Below are 12215 nucleotides of genomic sequence, written 5' to 3' on the forward strand. Positions count from 1 at the left end.
TTGGACAAAGTTCACTTTAGTTTCTAGATCTAGATCAGGGAACCCATTGAGCATCCATAACCAAAAGTCCCATTTCTAGTATTTAATGTTGTGCTAATCTGGCTGTTCTGCTCTATTTTAATGGAAGCTGCTTAGGGAAGCATTCTTTTGTCTGTATGTGCATATTTTTTTATGAATGTTAGTATATCAAATTTAAGCGTGTATTTATAGTTATTTGAATTATTTCTCTTATTCTAATATGCTTATTTGTTTCAGGGATACATCCATGGATTATGATGACAATGATTTTCAAAGCCAGAATCTCCATATACCTGGTGAAGGGAGCACAAAATTTCCTCCTGTTTTAAGGCCTTATGCTCTTCCTAAGTTTGATCTGGACGAAAGCCTTCAAGGGCATTTAAGATTTGACAGTTTGGTTGAAACTGAAGTTTTCCTTGGTATTGAAAGTAACGAAGATAACCAGTGGATTGACGCCTACTCTCGTGGGAGTAGTGGAATAGAGTTTGGTTCAACTGCTGCTGAATCTTGCTCTATTTCTAGGCACAATAATGTTTGGTCTGAGGCCACTTCTTCAGAATCTGTTGAAATGCTATTAAAATCTGTTGGACAGGAGGAATTTATCCCTAGAGAAACTGATATACAGGAGTCTGATGCCTTTGATGAACTGGCATGCTTAGCTAAGCAAATGGAGCCTGATCCAAAGCCTGACGATACAAATGAATATAAAGATAACGTTACTGATTTACAGCCACCAGGGTTTATACATGAAAACTTGGTTGGATTAAAGGAAGAAGAAAGAGAGCAGTCTCTGGCTGTAGTTTCCCAAGGTGAACTGTCCATTGATGGGGGTTTAGGTAATCTGCAACCACATGATTTACTGGGAAATGTTGACTTGCCTGTGGCTAGGGGGATTCCCATTACCGATGACAACAGTGATGATGCAAATCAACAAAAAGTTGAAATTGTGGCTGATGGTTCTCTTGAAGAAAAAACTCAAGAGGACTCAGCTGCGTCCTGGCCAAAGAATAGTATTACTGTAACTTCTATACAAAATATCTCTTCTACTTGTGACGTATTAAAGATTCAAAATGTGCAGAATCATGTAGTTGACATGGATCACGAGGATCAAAGTTCTTTACAGATGCAATCTAATGAACAAGATTTGGATTCTTTGGCGATTAACAAAGATTCTGATGTTGACATTCGAACTTCGAATTTAAATGCAGTTGGGGGTGAAAAACATCATTCTGATAAACCTCTTTGTTCAATTCCTATGGAAGAAGCATTGGAAAGTGGCAATGTAGTTGAAGGCCTCGACACTTCTGATAGTAGTTTAGGGGGCTCCTTGGGCATGGTATCTGATGATATTTCTCGCTTGCAGAACACAGGAAGTTGCAATGAAGATGCATGTTTCAGAGATTTGTCTCCAGCCAATGCAAACGAAGATACAATTGTGGATAATCTATCTGCTGTAAATACATGTGATTCACCAATTGTTGCAATTAAAGATGATTCCAGTTCTGAGGGGCAAATAATTGGGGTCAGCAAATCTGACCATAGTACTTATCCTAATTTTCAGAAGAATAATACTGTTGCCCCTACACATAGCAAAAGCAGTGATTCTAAGGAAAATGAGTTAGCAAACATTGGTAACCAGATGGACGTGGAGCTTTCATTCAGTAAGTCAGAGGCATCTATTTTTGCGGTTGGGAATGATAACACTTCTACTATTAATAAAAGTGATGATGATATCAAAGCAGGTGGTTTCGCAAGTTTAAGTTCAGTGAATTCTACAACATCATGTATTTTGGTTCAGGAAACACAAGTATGTGAAAACAATGAGCCTGACAAGCAGGGTGACCATGGAAACTTTTGTCGAGATATTTCTGGTGTTGACCTGGCAAATAAAAATGCCACTACTGATTCCAGCGTAATGAATTGCAATGTTGACCAACCGCATCATGTTGATTGTGGAGTTAGTTCATCATCTCTTAGTACAGATAACATGGAAACTAAGTTGACTACTGCCACAGTATCAGATGTTGAGCCTGTCAATAATTCAGGTATACTAATAAAATAGAGTTGATTAAACACAAGGATATGACCAAAGCCATTATATGGTTTAACTACATGTTTTTCTTTTGTCTTATTTTTCAGACTCACAATATATATTAGAAAATATTAGTTTAACATCCTGTGAAATGGCAGATGTTACACTACCTAACAGAGTTATATCCACACATGGAGTTACAGATCACTTTGAAGTTCAAGGAGGGATGCTTGTTGGGTCTGCTTCTATTAATGAAAAGGACTACACAGAAGCTACCATAGCCAATGAAGCAAGCGCTGAAACTACCTTAGCCAATGAAGCAAGCGCTGAAGCCACAGTAACCAATGAAGCAAGCACTGAAGCCACTGTAACCAATGAAGCAAGCGCTGAAGCTAAAATATGCATTGAATTATGCTCTGAAGGTAAAAGAGCCAATGAATGTAGCTCTGAAGCTAAAATAGTTAATGACGTAAGCTCTGAAGCTAAAATAGTTAATGACGTAAGCTCTGAAGCTAAAATAGCATATGAAGCAAGTTCAGCTCTTCCTGTTGGGTCTTCTGAACAGGAAACTGCTTCTTGTCTTGATACTGGAACTGAAAAATTACATTTTTCTGATACATCAAGACAACCGTTGAACGAGACAATAAGCAGTTGTGTGACAACTGCTTCTGGAAAGATGGATAAACCTCAAGAGGCGCCAAGTGATAAGGCTGATCAGGAATGCGCAAAAGAGGCTGGTGTGGGTCTAGTTCTCCATGAATCGATAGAGAAGCAGGGTGATGAAGTTTCCCTATCTTTTACCAAAGATGACAAGGAGGCAATACAAGAGTTCCATGACAAGTCATCCTCAAAAATAACAGGTATTCTTTAAAATCCTGTTGCATGAGATTCATGTGATCATCCTAATAGAACAATGGAAAAAATAATATAGCATACAACAACGATTATGATCATTTATCTACTTTTTTCTAATTGAATGATCTATGCTTATGTTCTCGCCGGTCTTGACTGTTGATTACATCATGTAACCTAAAGCAAAGCATTGTTATTATCTACATTCATGAAATATGATATCATGAGTATCTCATTATTCTTCAGTTTATTTATTATTTCACACAATGAGAAACGTTGTTCCTGCTGTATTTTTCCTCTTATTATTTTTTGGTGCACTTAATAAAGTTTTAGCCAAAAAAACTCAGTGTTGTGTTGTTGAAGAATGCTTGACAATTTTATTTTAAAATAGTCATTTTGTGGCTTCTTAGATGTCGAACTAATTCTAAACTACAAGTGATTCTTAATCATTTCATCTCTTTGGGAGAATTTTTCTGCACCAAATAAAAAAATATCTGGAGTAAGGGAAGCCTCTGCAGTATATCTAGAATTAAAGTTACAGTGTAGCCTTTTTTTGGCTTCATTGTGGATTGAATTTCTGGTTTGATAACTGATCTTAAATTCAACATTGGCTTATATGACTTGTCAGTTTTTTTCTCCCTAAGAAACTAGAAAGTAATACATTTACTCGTGATATACATGTGTGATTGATTGAGCAGAAATGATGAAGGCAAGGAAAAGTGAAAGTTAAATTAGTGGAGAAAAGCAAACAAGGACTGTTTTGCCACTAAAAGTGAAAATGGAAGACTTGTTGAAAATGGTTATATTATTACCACCCTAAAACATTTGTTAATTTATAGAAAATGCTTTTGATTGAACTAAGGACTGTTTTTCGACTAAAAGTGAAAACGAAATACTTGCCCTCTTGTTTCCACTTTTGAGGGGTGTTTGTGGTTCAATTTTAATATGTTAGTGAAAAAATAATTTGTTCCAATTATTAAAAAAGTTTGGTTTAGTGTATCAAATTCAAACCAAGTCAATCTAATTTTTTTTGGTTTGGATCAAATTATTTCATTTCAGTTTTTGTCTATTTTCGTAAGGTAATAACACACTCTCTTGATCAAATGGACAAATGAAACTTCATTAGTAAGAGTAAAGGCCTGAAATGATACATGCATCAATATTTCTTGCAGTTAATTTTTCATTTAGCGATTAGCTCTTATTCAATAACAAGTTGAATACATTGTAATTATTAAAGACTTATTCAAAGTATCAAGTTTCATCCTAAATCACAACTTAACCAAAAATTATAAATCACTTGTCGAAATAATCTCAAGTTTCTAAAGATAAAATTACATATTCATAATCGATTGTTCATAGACTTATTAGGTTTGGGTTTATTTAATATTAAGTCGGAAAGCTAATTTAATATAGTGTCCTTGTGGTTTGGTTTGATTCTGTTTAGTTTGAAGTTTGAACATGAGAAGTAAAAATTGAGCCGCACCAGATGAATTAATGCAGTTCTTTTTGGTTGTCTATTTCTTTGGATTGGTTTAGTTATTTGGATACATTCTTGAATACTCCTTTTTTCTTACTAATAGTAGGGAAACAAAAAAGTAAAAAAGGCCGTTGAGTTGTTTTACCCGCATATATAATTCTTCTATTACCTAAGCTTTCTTTTTTAATTTTTTTGGGGGAGAGTTGTTAATAGGAAAAATTAAGAATTGAAGTTTGAAACCTATACAATTTAGAATGTGCCGAGTGTAAAATATATGATCCTGATGCAACAAACAATAATGGCAATATTGATTAATGGGCAATCAAAAGGGCTCTGGCTAGGTTTCAAATACTTTTTAGACCAAGGTCATGGATGATGCCTGTTATGAACTGGGAGCTTGGGACCCTGTTCATATATGAGAAGAAGGGGTCACGAAAGAAGGTCCATAGTAAGACATCCTTCCAAAGCAAAATCAGGAGCAAATCTCCCATTTGAAAAGAATGAGATGAAAAAATGTACTAGAGAGGGTTGAACCTAAGAGATGACTGTTCTGGGACTCTCATGTCATTTCTATAGCATATACTCACGTTACAACAAGTCACAAGTATTTTTTTGTGTTGTCAAAATGTTGACTTACCATGCTTACAATGACCATATTTCTCTCCGCATCACCTCATCTCTTTATTTTGTCGTGTGTGCCTTTGAGAGTGATGGTCTCTGCTTGTTGCATATGGTGGCATTCTTATTCCTTGTTAGTTGTCTACCTTTAAAATGTTTATTGGGCCTGCCCTGTATTTCTTTTTTGCTCGCAGTTTCCTTGCACAGCAAAGCCAGTAGTGAACTTCTGGTGAACGTTGTAAATGTTTGGTAATTGTGTACCTGTTTCTCCTGTCCTGTTCTAAAGTTATCCAATCATATGATGATAGAATGTTGACTATAACATATGCAAATTATGTGTTAGTTGTTTTATAGTTGTAACATGCATCCCTTCCTGTTTAACATTTTACTGAAGTTCTTTTGGCTTCTGCACCTATGAATAATTAATTTTGTAGGTGAAGATTTATCTGGAAATGAAGGTTCCAAATCTTCTTCTTTGCCTGATTCTTGCACCAAATTGCATGAAACGGGAAGCAGTCCTGCCAACCATACTGATAATGCTCGTGGTACCTCTGTTACTTTTCGAAGCCAACCTGAAACTGAAAAAGATGTGAATCGAGTTAAGGCTTCCGGTCATCTAAACCCTTCAATTTCTGAATGCGTAAATAAGGATGCATTGAACACGTCGATGGGTCATGATCCTAAGGGGAATGATGCATCTAATGACGAGATAAGCTTAGCTCCTGTGGCAAATTTGCCCAAAAAAAGTGTTTCAGGAAAGACCTCCAAAGGAACAAATTCTGGCAAGAGGCAACGAGCTGCAGCCAACCAAGATTCGATGGTAATCCCTGTTGTGGTTCATGATCTAAGTCTAAAAGCTCTACTACCCGAAATCTATTCTCTGTAATATTTATATCTTGAAAAATTCATTATACAATAAATTCTTCGTTTTTTATTCCAAATTCCAATGCACTAATTTTTTTTTCCTTTTTTCTTCTGTTCTTATTATTGAAGGTTGGAGAGGAACTGGCTTCTGTAGTAGGTACTTCCAAAACCAAAGTGGCTGGAAATATGTCCCGTGGGAGTCCACAAATATCTGATGGTGTCATGGCACTCACTGTTTCTCAAGGAACACCTGAACGCAAACCTAGGCGATCCTCTAATAAGACAGCTGGAAAGGAAACTTCTAGGAAAGGAAATAAAGGAAAAAGTCCAGGAAAACATTCAGAAAGAGTGGATCGATCAACTAGCTTGTCTTTGAGCCCATCACCTGGTTTCCAAGTGATGCAATTGAATGAGGTGCAGCAGTACGGGCATGTTGATTATGTCAGTACAAAGCAATTTGCTATTTTAAATGCTTCCACTTCTAGCCTTCCAGATTTGAACTCTTCTGCTTCTCCACCTGTTCTGTTTCAACAGCCTTTCATGGATATTCAGCAAATACAATTGCGTGCACAGATCTTTGTCTATGGAGCGTTGATGTGAGTTTAAATCTTAGCTATATATATTTTAGTTTCTTCGTTGTCGTGGAGGCTACATGGAACGTGATGTGCATGCATGCCTATGAATTGTATTTCTTCATCCATTCCCCACAAGTATTCTGTACCTGTCTCTCCTAAACTCCCATGGTTAATTAAAAATGGGATCTGATTTTCTTTTAGGGATTTCAGATTTAATTGATTTGTTGAGCCTAACACCTATTTTATGCTCGTTCAAACAATATACTACATTAAAGCAAAGTAACTTCATGAGATAATAATCTGTTTAGGTGGCTTGATATGTCTGTACTCTCTTCTGTAATAGTCAACAATGCCTGTTATTTCTCATATTGATTGATGTTGCTGCAGTCAAGGCATGGTACCTGATGAGGCCTATATGATATCAGCTTTTGGGGGGCCAGGTCTTTTTCTAAATCATGTTCCTTTTTCATGCTCATTTCTCTTATTTGTTTGTACAAAGTATTGAGTATCATTGTGCTTTTTAGATGGTGGAAGGAGTATTTGGCAGAATGCCTGGTCTTCCTGCATGGAGAGGCAGCATGGTAAAAAATCTCATCCCATTAACCCGGAAACACCTCTGCAATCAAGATCCGGTATCCTATATGCATACATACATAAATACATTAACTTGTTTAATTTTTTTCTGTAATTTTATTGTATAACTATATAGATTTGAGATCTGCAGGTGCAAGAACCACTGATGTAGCGGTTAAGCAAAATGCACTTCAAGGTATCTCTTCACCTCTTGGCGTAACCGGCAACAAGGCTACTCCGACAATTGGCAACCCATTAGTACCCCTTTCATCGCCCCTTTGGAGTTTACAAACTCCTTCCTGTGATTCCCTTCAAAATGCCCTTGCAAGAGGTTCTGTTGTGGATTATTCACAGGCACTTGCTTCTTCGCAATACCAAACCCCACCTTTCAGAAACTTTCTCGGACACAACACATCTTGGTTATCCCAATCCCCCCTTCGTGGATCATGGACTCCAATTCCTGCCTCTGATAACAACACTTCACATATTTCTGCATTACCTCTCACAGATACAATTCAGTTCAATTCTGTCAAAGGATCTTCTGTTCCTCCAAGTATTAAAAATGCTCCTCTTGGTCTGCCAGCTTCTAGTGCAGGCGTACAAAGTCTCTTTATGGCAACTACCCCTTTGCATGATACAAACAACGTGATGGTATTGAATGCTCAGCATTCTTCAGATCCAAAACCCATAAAAAGAAAAAAAAGTATGGTGTCCGAGGATCTTGGGCTGAAAGCCATGCATTTGCAGTCTCAACTAGTACCAACTCCTGTTGTAAGCAGCCATATATCTACTTCTGTTGCCACTGCAACCCCTGTTGGGAGTGTGCCCATAACTACTGTTGAAAAATCAGTTGTATCTGTAACTCCTCTATCTCTTGCTGAACACCTCACAGGTGAGTGGAATGTTAAGATGAGGATTTTGTCAGATGAGTCTCTTACAAAAATTAAGGAGGCTAGAGAGAATGCTGAGGAAGCTTCTGCTCTTTCTGTGGCTGCTGTGAATCATAGCCTGGAGATATGGAAACAGTTGGATAAACAAAAAAATTCTGGACTGGTGTCAGATATTGAGGCCAAATTAGCATCTGCTGCAGTAGCAGTTGCTGCTGCTGCTGCTGTTGCAAAGGCAGCTGCTGCTGCCGCCAATGTTGCATCAAATGCTGCACTGCATGCAAAATTAATGGCTGATGAAGCATTAGTTTCATCTGGTTATGAGAGTTCTTGCCAAATTTCTTGTTCAGAGGGTATGAATAACGTAAAAGCAACCCCTGCGTCCATCTTGAAGGGTACTATTGGAACCAATAGCTCTAGTTCTATCATCGGAGCTGCGAAGGAGGCTGCAAGGAAGAGAGTGGAAGCTGCTTCAGCTGCTAGAATACGAGCTGAAAATATGGATGCTATTGTGAAGGCTGCTGAGCTGGCAGCAGAAGCTGTATCCCAGGCTGGAAAGATTGTAACTATGGGTGATCCTTTGGCATTAAATGACTTGATAGAAGCGGGTCCAGAGGGTTGTTGGAATGCAGCCCGAGAATCAAGTCAGCAAGTTGGCTTGTTAAAAGACATGACCAGTGGTCTGTTTAGCGCTGGCAATATTGGAGACAGACCTGAAGCTTCCCAGATACGTAATAGAGATATTTCATCTGATGAAAAGGGGAAGAAGACTGCTGCAAGAGAGAAGTCACCTTTTCATACAGCGCAGAGTGAGATATCTCAGGACCATATGAAAGGCATTGGTGGCATTTCTTCTATTAATGTCAATGAAAAGAGTTCAAAAGGACCAAACCTAGTCAATCCCATTGACGTGCTTCCTGAATCTGAGATTGAAATGCAGGTTGCTTCCACAGCTGGCAATAGACCAGAAGATGTGGAGGAAGATAGCATAAAGGAGGGCTCACTTGTAGAGGTTGATTTCATCAATAGTGAATTTGATTAGAGTAACTAGATAATAGCCATTTGATTTCATTGTGACCATAACATCTTTGGCGATTATTATGTCATAGTTAATTAAAATTAGATGCAACGTTTCCAATTTTGGGACTGGTTTTGAATTATATCTTTTCCTGGTTATCTGAAGCAATCATATGTTTCAGGTTTTCAAAGATGGAGAAGGATTTAAGGCAGCATGGTACAAAGCCAAAGTATTAAGTGTGAAGGATGGTAAAGCTTATGTAAGCTACGATTTTCCTGTAGATGATGAAGGTTAGTTTTTGAGAACAAAATACCTTAATTACTTGACATGTGAGACAAACTATAAGTTTCTTTTTCAACTTTTGTACTACTCGCAAGAGCCAATGGACCTTGATATTTTTGTGGTGTCTGCCATAGCTTTAATACACATTCTCAATTTAGGTCGGAAAATTGAGAAAAATATTGTTTTACAGGTGCAGGGCCTTTGAAGGAATGGGTTTCACTTGAAGGTGAAGAATACAAGCCTCCCAGAATACGCATTGCTAGTAATATAACTGGTTTGCGTAACGAAGGGACAAGGAAGAGACAGAGGGCAGCTATGGTAGATTATAATTGGTCTGTTGGGGATAGGGTTGATGCATGGGTAGAAGACAGGTATAGTTTTACACTTTCTAGTGCCTTTAAAGTTTATTTGTTTGACACTAATCAACAGAATTAGAGGAAGATTTAGTTCCTATTACTTTTTCAACATAAATGAAACATCACATTTTTTTAACTAATAATTCTGTCGACCATTGATTGTAATCTGATATGTTTGATTGTTGAGAATGTAAAGTTTCTATAACTTTATTAATTGTAGTTAAGATGCGATCAAGACATTTGCAAAAGAAAATGGATTTATTTCACAGAATAATCAGTATTGCACCATTCTAGCGAGTGCTTTTGGGATATAATACCAATAAATAGACTCATTGGGTTTTTTAAGGATTAAGTGTGCAGGAAAAGATCAGATTCAACTCATCCTGATATTAGCCTGTCTTGTAGAAGCTTCAAAGTTGCAAAGCCTTAGTGTTTTGAACGGAAGCATAATTTCTTTTATTGTTGCAATTTTGTAAAGCTGAAGCACTTTTAATTAATATTTCAGGCATAGGTTCTGGTTAGATAAACTTCGTTACACTTTTAGGCGAAGAAAATAAAATAAAACAAATTAAGCTTATTCCATAAGTTAAAATCAATGTATCATCTCAGCTTATCTAAACAGGGCCATAGTTCTATATATACTCCTATATTTTACTGTAGCTATCTCATTTTATTGTTTTTTATCAGCTGGCAGGAGGGTGTTATCACTGGTCAGAACAAGAACGATAAAACAATAACTGTTCACTTCCCAGGTATGTGCATTATTTGATTAAACTTTAATGGATATTGTGCTTACAATTGTGTATATTCGGCCCCTTTGAAACACTGTCTAATTGATTTGCTGCAGTTAGTGGAAAAACATCACTTTTCAGAGCTTGGCATCTACGTCAGTCTTTTATTTGGAAGGATGGGAAATGGGTTGAGGCTCCCAAAGCTGGTGCAAATGACAGTTCTACACATGAGGTACTTCGTTTGCAACCTTTCTGATGCTTTAATTTTATGCATGCCTGCACTGAGTTGTATGTTTGGTATGCAGGGTGATACACCTCATGAAAAACGAGTCAAGTTAGGTAGTCCTGCAGTAGAGGTAAAGGGTAAGGACAGGATTCTGAAAGGAACTACTGCCGTGGAGTCAGCAAATCCTGGCGAGTTGAGGTTACTGGACTTGACTGAAAACGAAAAAGTGTTCAATATTGGGAAGAACAGCAAGAATGAAAATAAATCTGATGCACACAGAATGGTAAGGACTGGTCTTCCGAAAGAAGGATCAAGAGGGATTTTTGGTATTCCTAAACCTGGGAAGAAAAGGAAATTTATGGAAGTAAGCAAGCATTACGTTGCTGATGGGACAAGTAAGATCAACGATGGAAATGATTCGGTTAAACTTTCAAATTTCCTGATACCTCAAGGTACCGGTGGATCACGTGGGTTGAAAAATACCTCAAAAAATGATACCAAGGAAAAACATGGAGCTGGCTCCAGGCCTGCTTTTAAGTCTGGAAAACAGCAGAGTGTTTCGGGTAGAGTGATCCCACCGAAAGAAAACACTTTATCAACCTCTCGTACTAATGATATGACAAATCGTGCAGAAAGGATCAAGGATTCTTCAAGTAATTTTAAGAATGTATCTCAGAGTGAAAATCAGGTGGAAAGAGCGTCCTATTCTGGGAACATTGGAGCTGGGGTTGGACCAATCTTGTATTCGTCCCTTGAATCTTTAACTGATTCTCATCCCACTAAAAAGACATCAACATCAAGGGCAAGTAAAGGAAAACTTGCACCTGCTGGTGGTGGAAGGTTGGCTAAGATTGATGAGGAAAAAGCCTTCAATGGAAATCCTGTGAAGTCAACATCTGATATCGCTGAGCCTCGTAGATCCAATCGCAGAATACAGCCAACTTCCAGAGTAAGATCATGCCTGACATTAACTGAAATTGGTTGTTCTATTATGCGTCTACAATAAAGCCATTTTTATTATCTGACCTGTAAAAAACTTTTTTTATATTGTTGTCTTTTGTTGAGTCTGATGGTTTTGACTTTGCGTTGGCAGCTATTAGAAGGATTGCAGAGCTCTTTGATTATCTCAAAGATTCCTTCTGCTTCACATGAAAAGGGTCACAAAAACCAGAATCGGAATGTTTCTAGGGGGTGAGAATTTGTGTACATGTATAATTCTTCAAGTGCGTCGACTGCTTTTGAGTACCTTATGAATATATTAACATTTCAACTTTTTTACTGCCACAGGTAACCAAGGTTAAACGAGAAGTTGCTATGTGCGGTTTAGTTGAAAGAACGATACACTCAGCATAGATGTGTATATTTATTTATAATAGGGAACATAGGATGGGAAATTCTTGTTTCCTTTGTTTTAGGCAGACTAGTCCAGTAGATGTTAATATTGATTTTATGTTGTTTACAGAATGATTTAATTTGATCCTGTAGGCTGTATATGGAATTTATCCATGTTGACTTGTTTATAGAAAGGTTTGTTGATATGATCAAATGGTAAAGTGATGTTCCTCTTTGAATATCAACTTGCGTTCGTCTCCTGTGGTAGTTTGTTATCTCTTTTTTCAATCTTATCTGCAAGAACGATAATTTGGAAAAATGAAACGGATAAATGAGTACTTATTCAGAGATGGTAGGCAGAATCATAGGTGAAT

The 12215-nt window shown here is 37.4% G+C and overlaps 1 protein-coding gene across 9 annotated transcripts; it reads left to right on the plus strand.

Moving 5' to 3' along the window:
• Positions 1 to 256: 256 nt before the first annotated feature.
• Positions 257 to 12086, plus strand: LOC114179400. Of its 9 annotated transcripts, none has more exons than XM_028065731.1 (15): positions 257 to 2063; positions 2158 to 2910; positions 5432 to 5817; positions 5991 to 6302; positions 6396 to 6457; positions 6824 to 6876; positions 6961 to 7068; positions 7146 to 8908; positions 9096 to 9204; positions 9387 to 9567; positions 10240 to 10304; positions 10400 to 10515; positions 10589 to 11458; positions 11603 to 11700; positions 11797 to 12086. In XM_028065731.1, exons 1-15 carry the CDS (start codon positions 266 to 268, stop codon positions 11798 to 11800), a joined length of 6678 nt encoding a protein of 2225 aa, XP_027921532.1. In that variant the 5' UTR covers positions 257 to 265; the 3' UTR covers positions 11801 to 12086. The 9 variants fall into 9 exon arrangements, with proteins under 9 accessions (XP_027921532.1, XP_027921536.1, XP_027921535.1 ...); XM_028065735.1 differs by having other exon boundaries at positions 6961 to 7017; positions 7161 to 8908; XM_028065734.1 differs by having other exon boundaries at positions 5991 to 6275.
• The last annotated feature ends 129 nt before the right edge of the window (positions 12087 to 12215 follow it).

Source organism: Vigna unguiculata, chromosome 3 (genome assembly GCF_004118075.2).
Source record: "Vigna unguiculata cultivar IT97K-499-35 chromosome 3, ASM411807v1, whole genome shotgun sequence".
NCBI lineage: Eukaryota > Viridiplantae > Streptophyta > Magnoliopsida > Fabales > Fabaceae > Vigna > Vigna unguiculata.

What these genes read in the sequence shown, in the direction of transcription:
- LOC114179400 (XM_028065727.1), top strand. Translation starts at nt 266, where the DNA reads ATGGATTATGATGACAATGATTTTCAAAGCCAGAATCTCCATATACCT. An exon ending in ATCAGCTTTTGGGGGGCCAG is followed by an intron (nt 6,877 to 6,960) that starts GTCTTTTTCTAA and finishes TGTGCTTTTTAG; the next exon opens with ATGGTGGAAGGAGTATTTGG. An exon ending in AATAACTGTTCACTTCCCAG is followed by an intron (nt 10,305 to 10,399) that starts GTATGTGCATTA and finishes GATTTGCTGCAG; the next exon opens with TTAGTGGAAAAACATCACTT.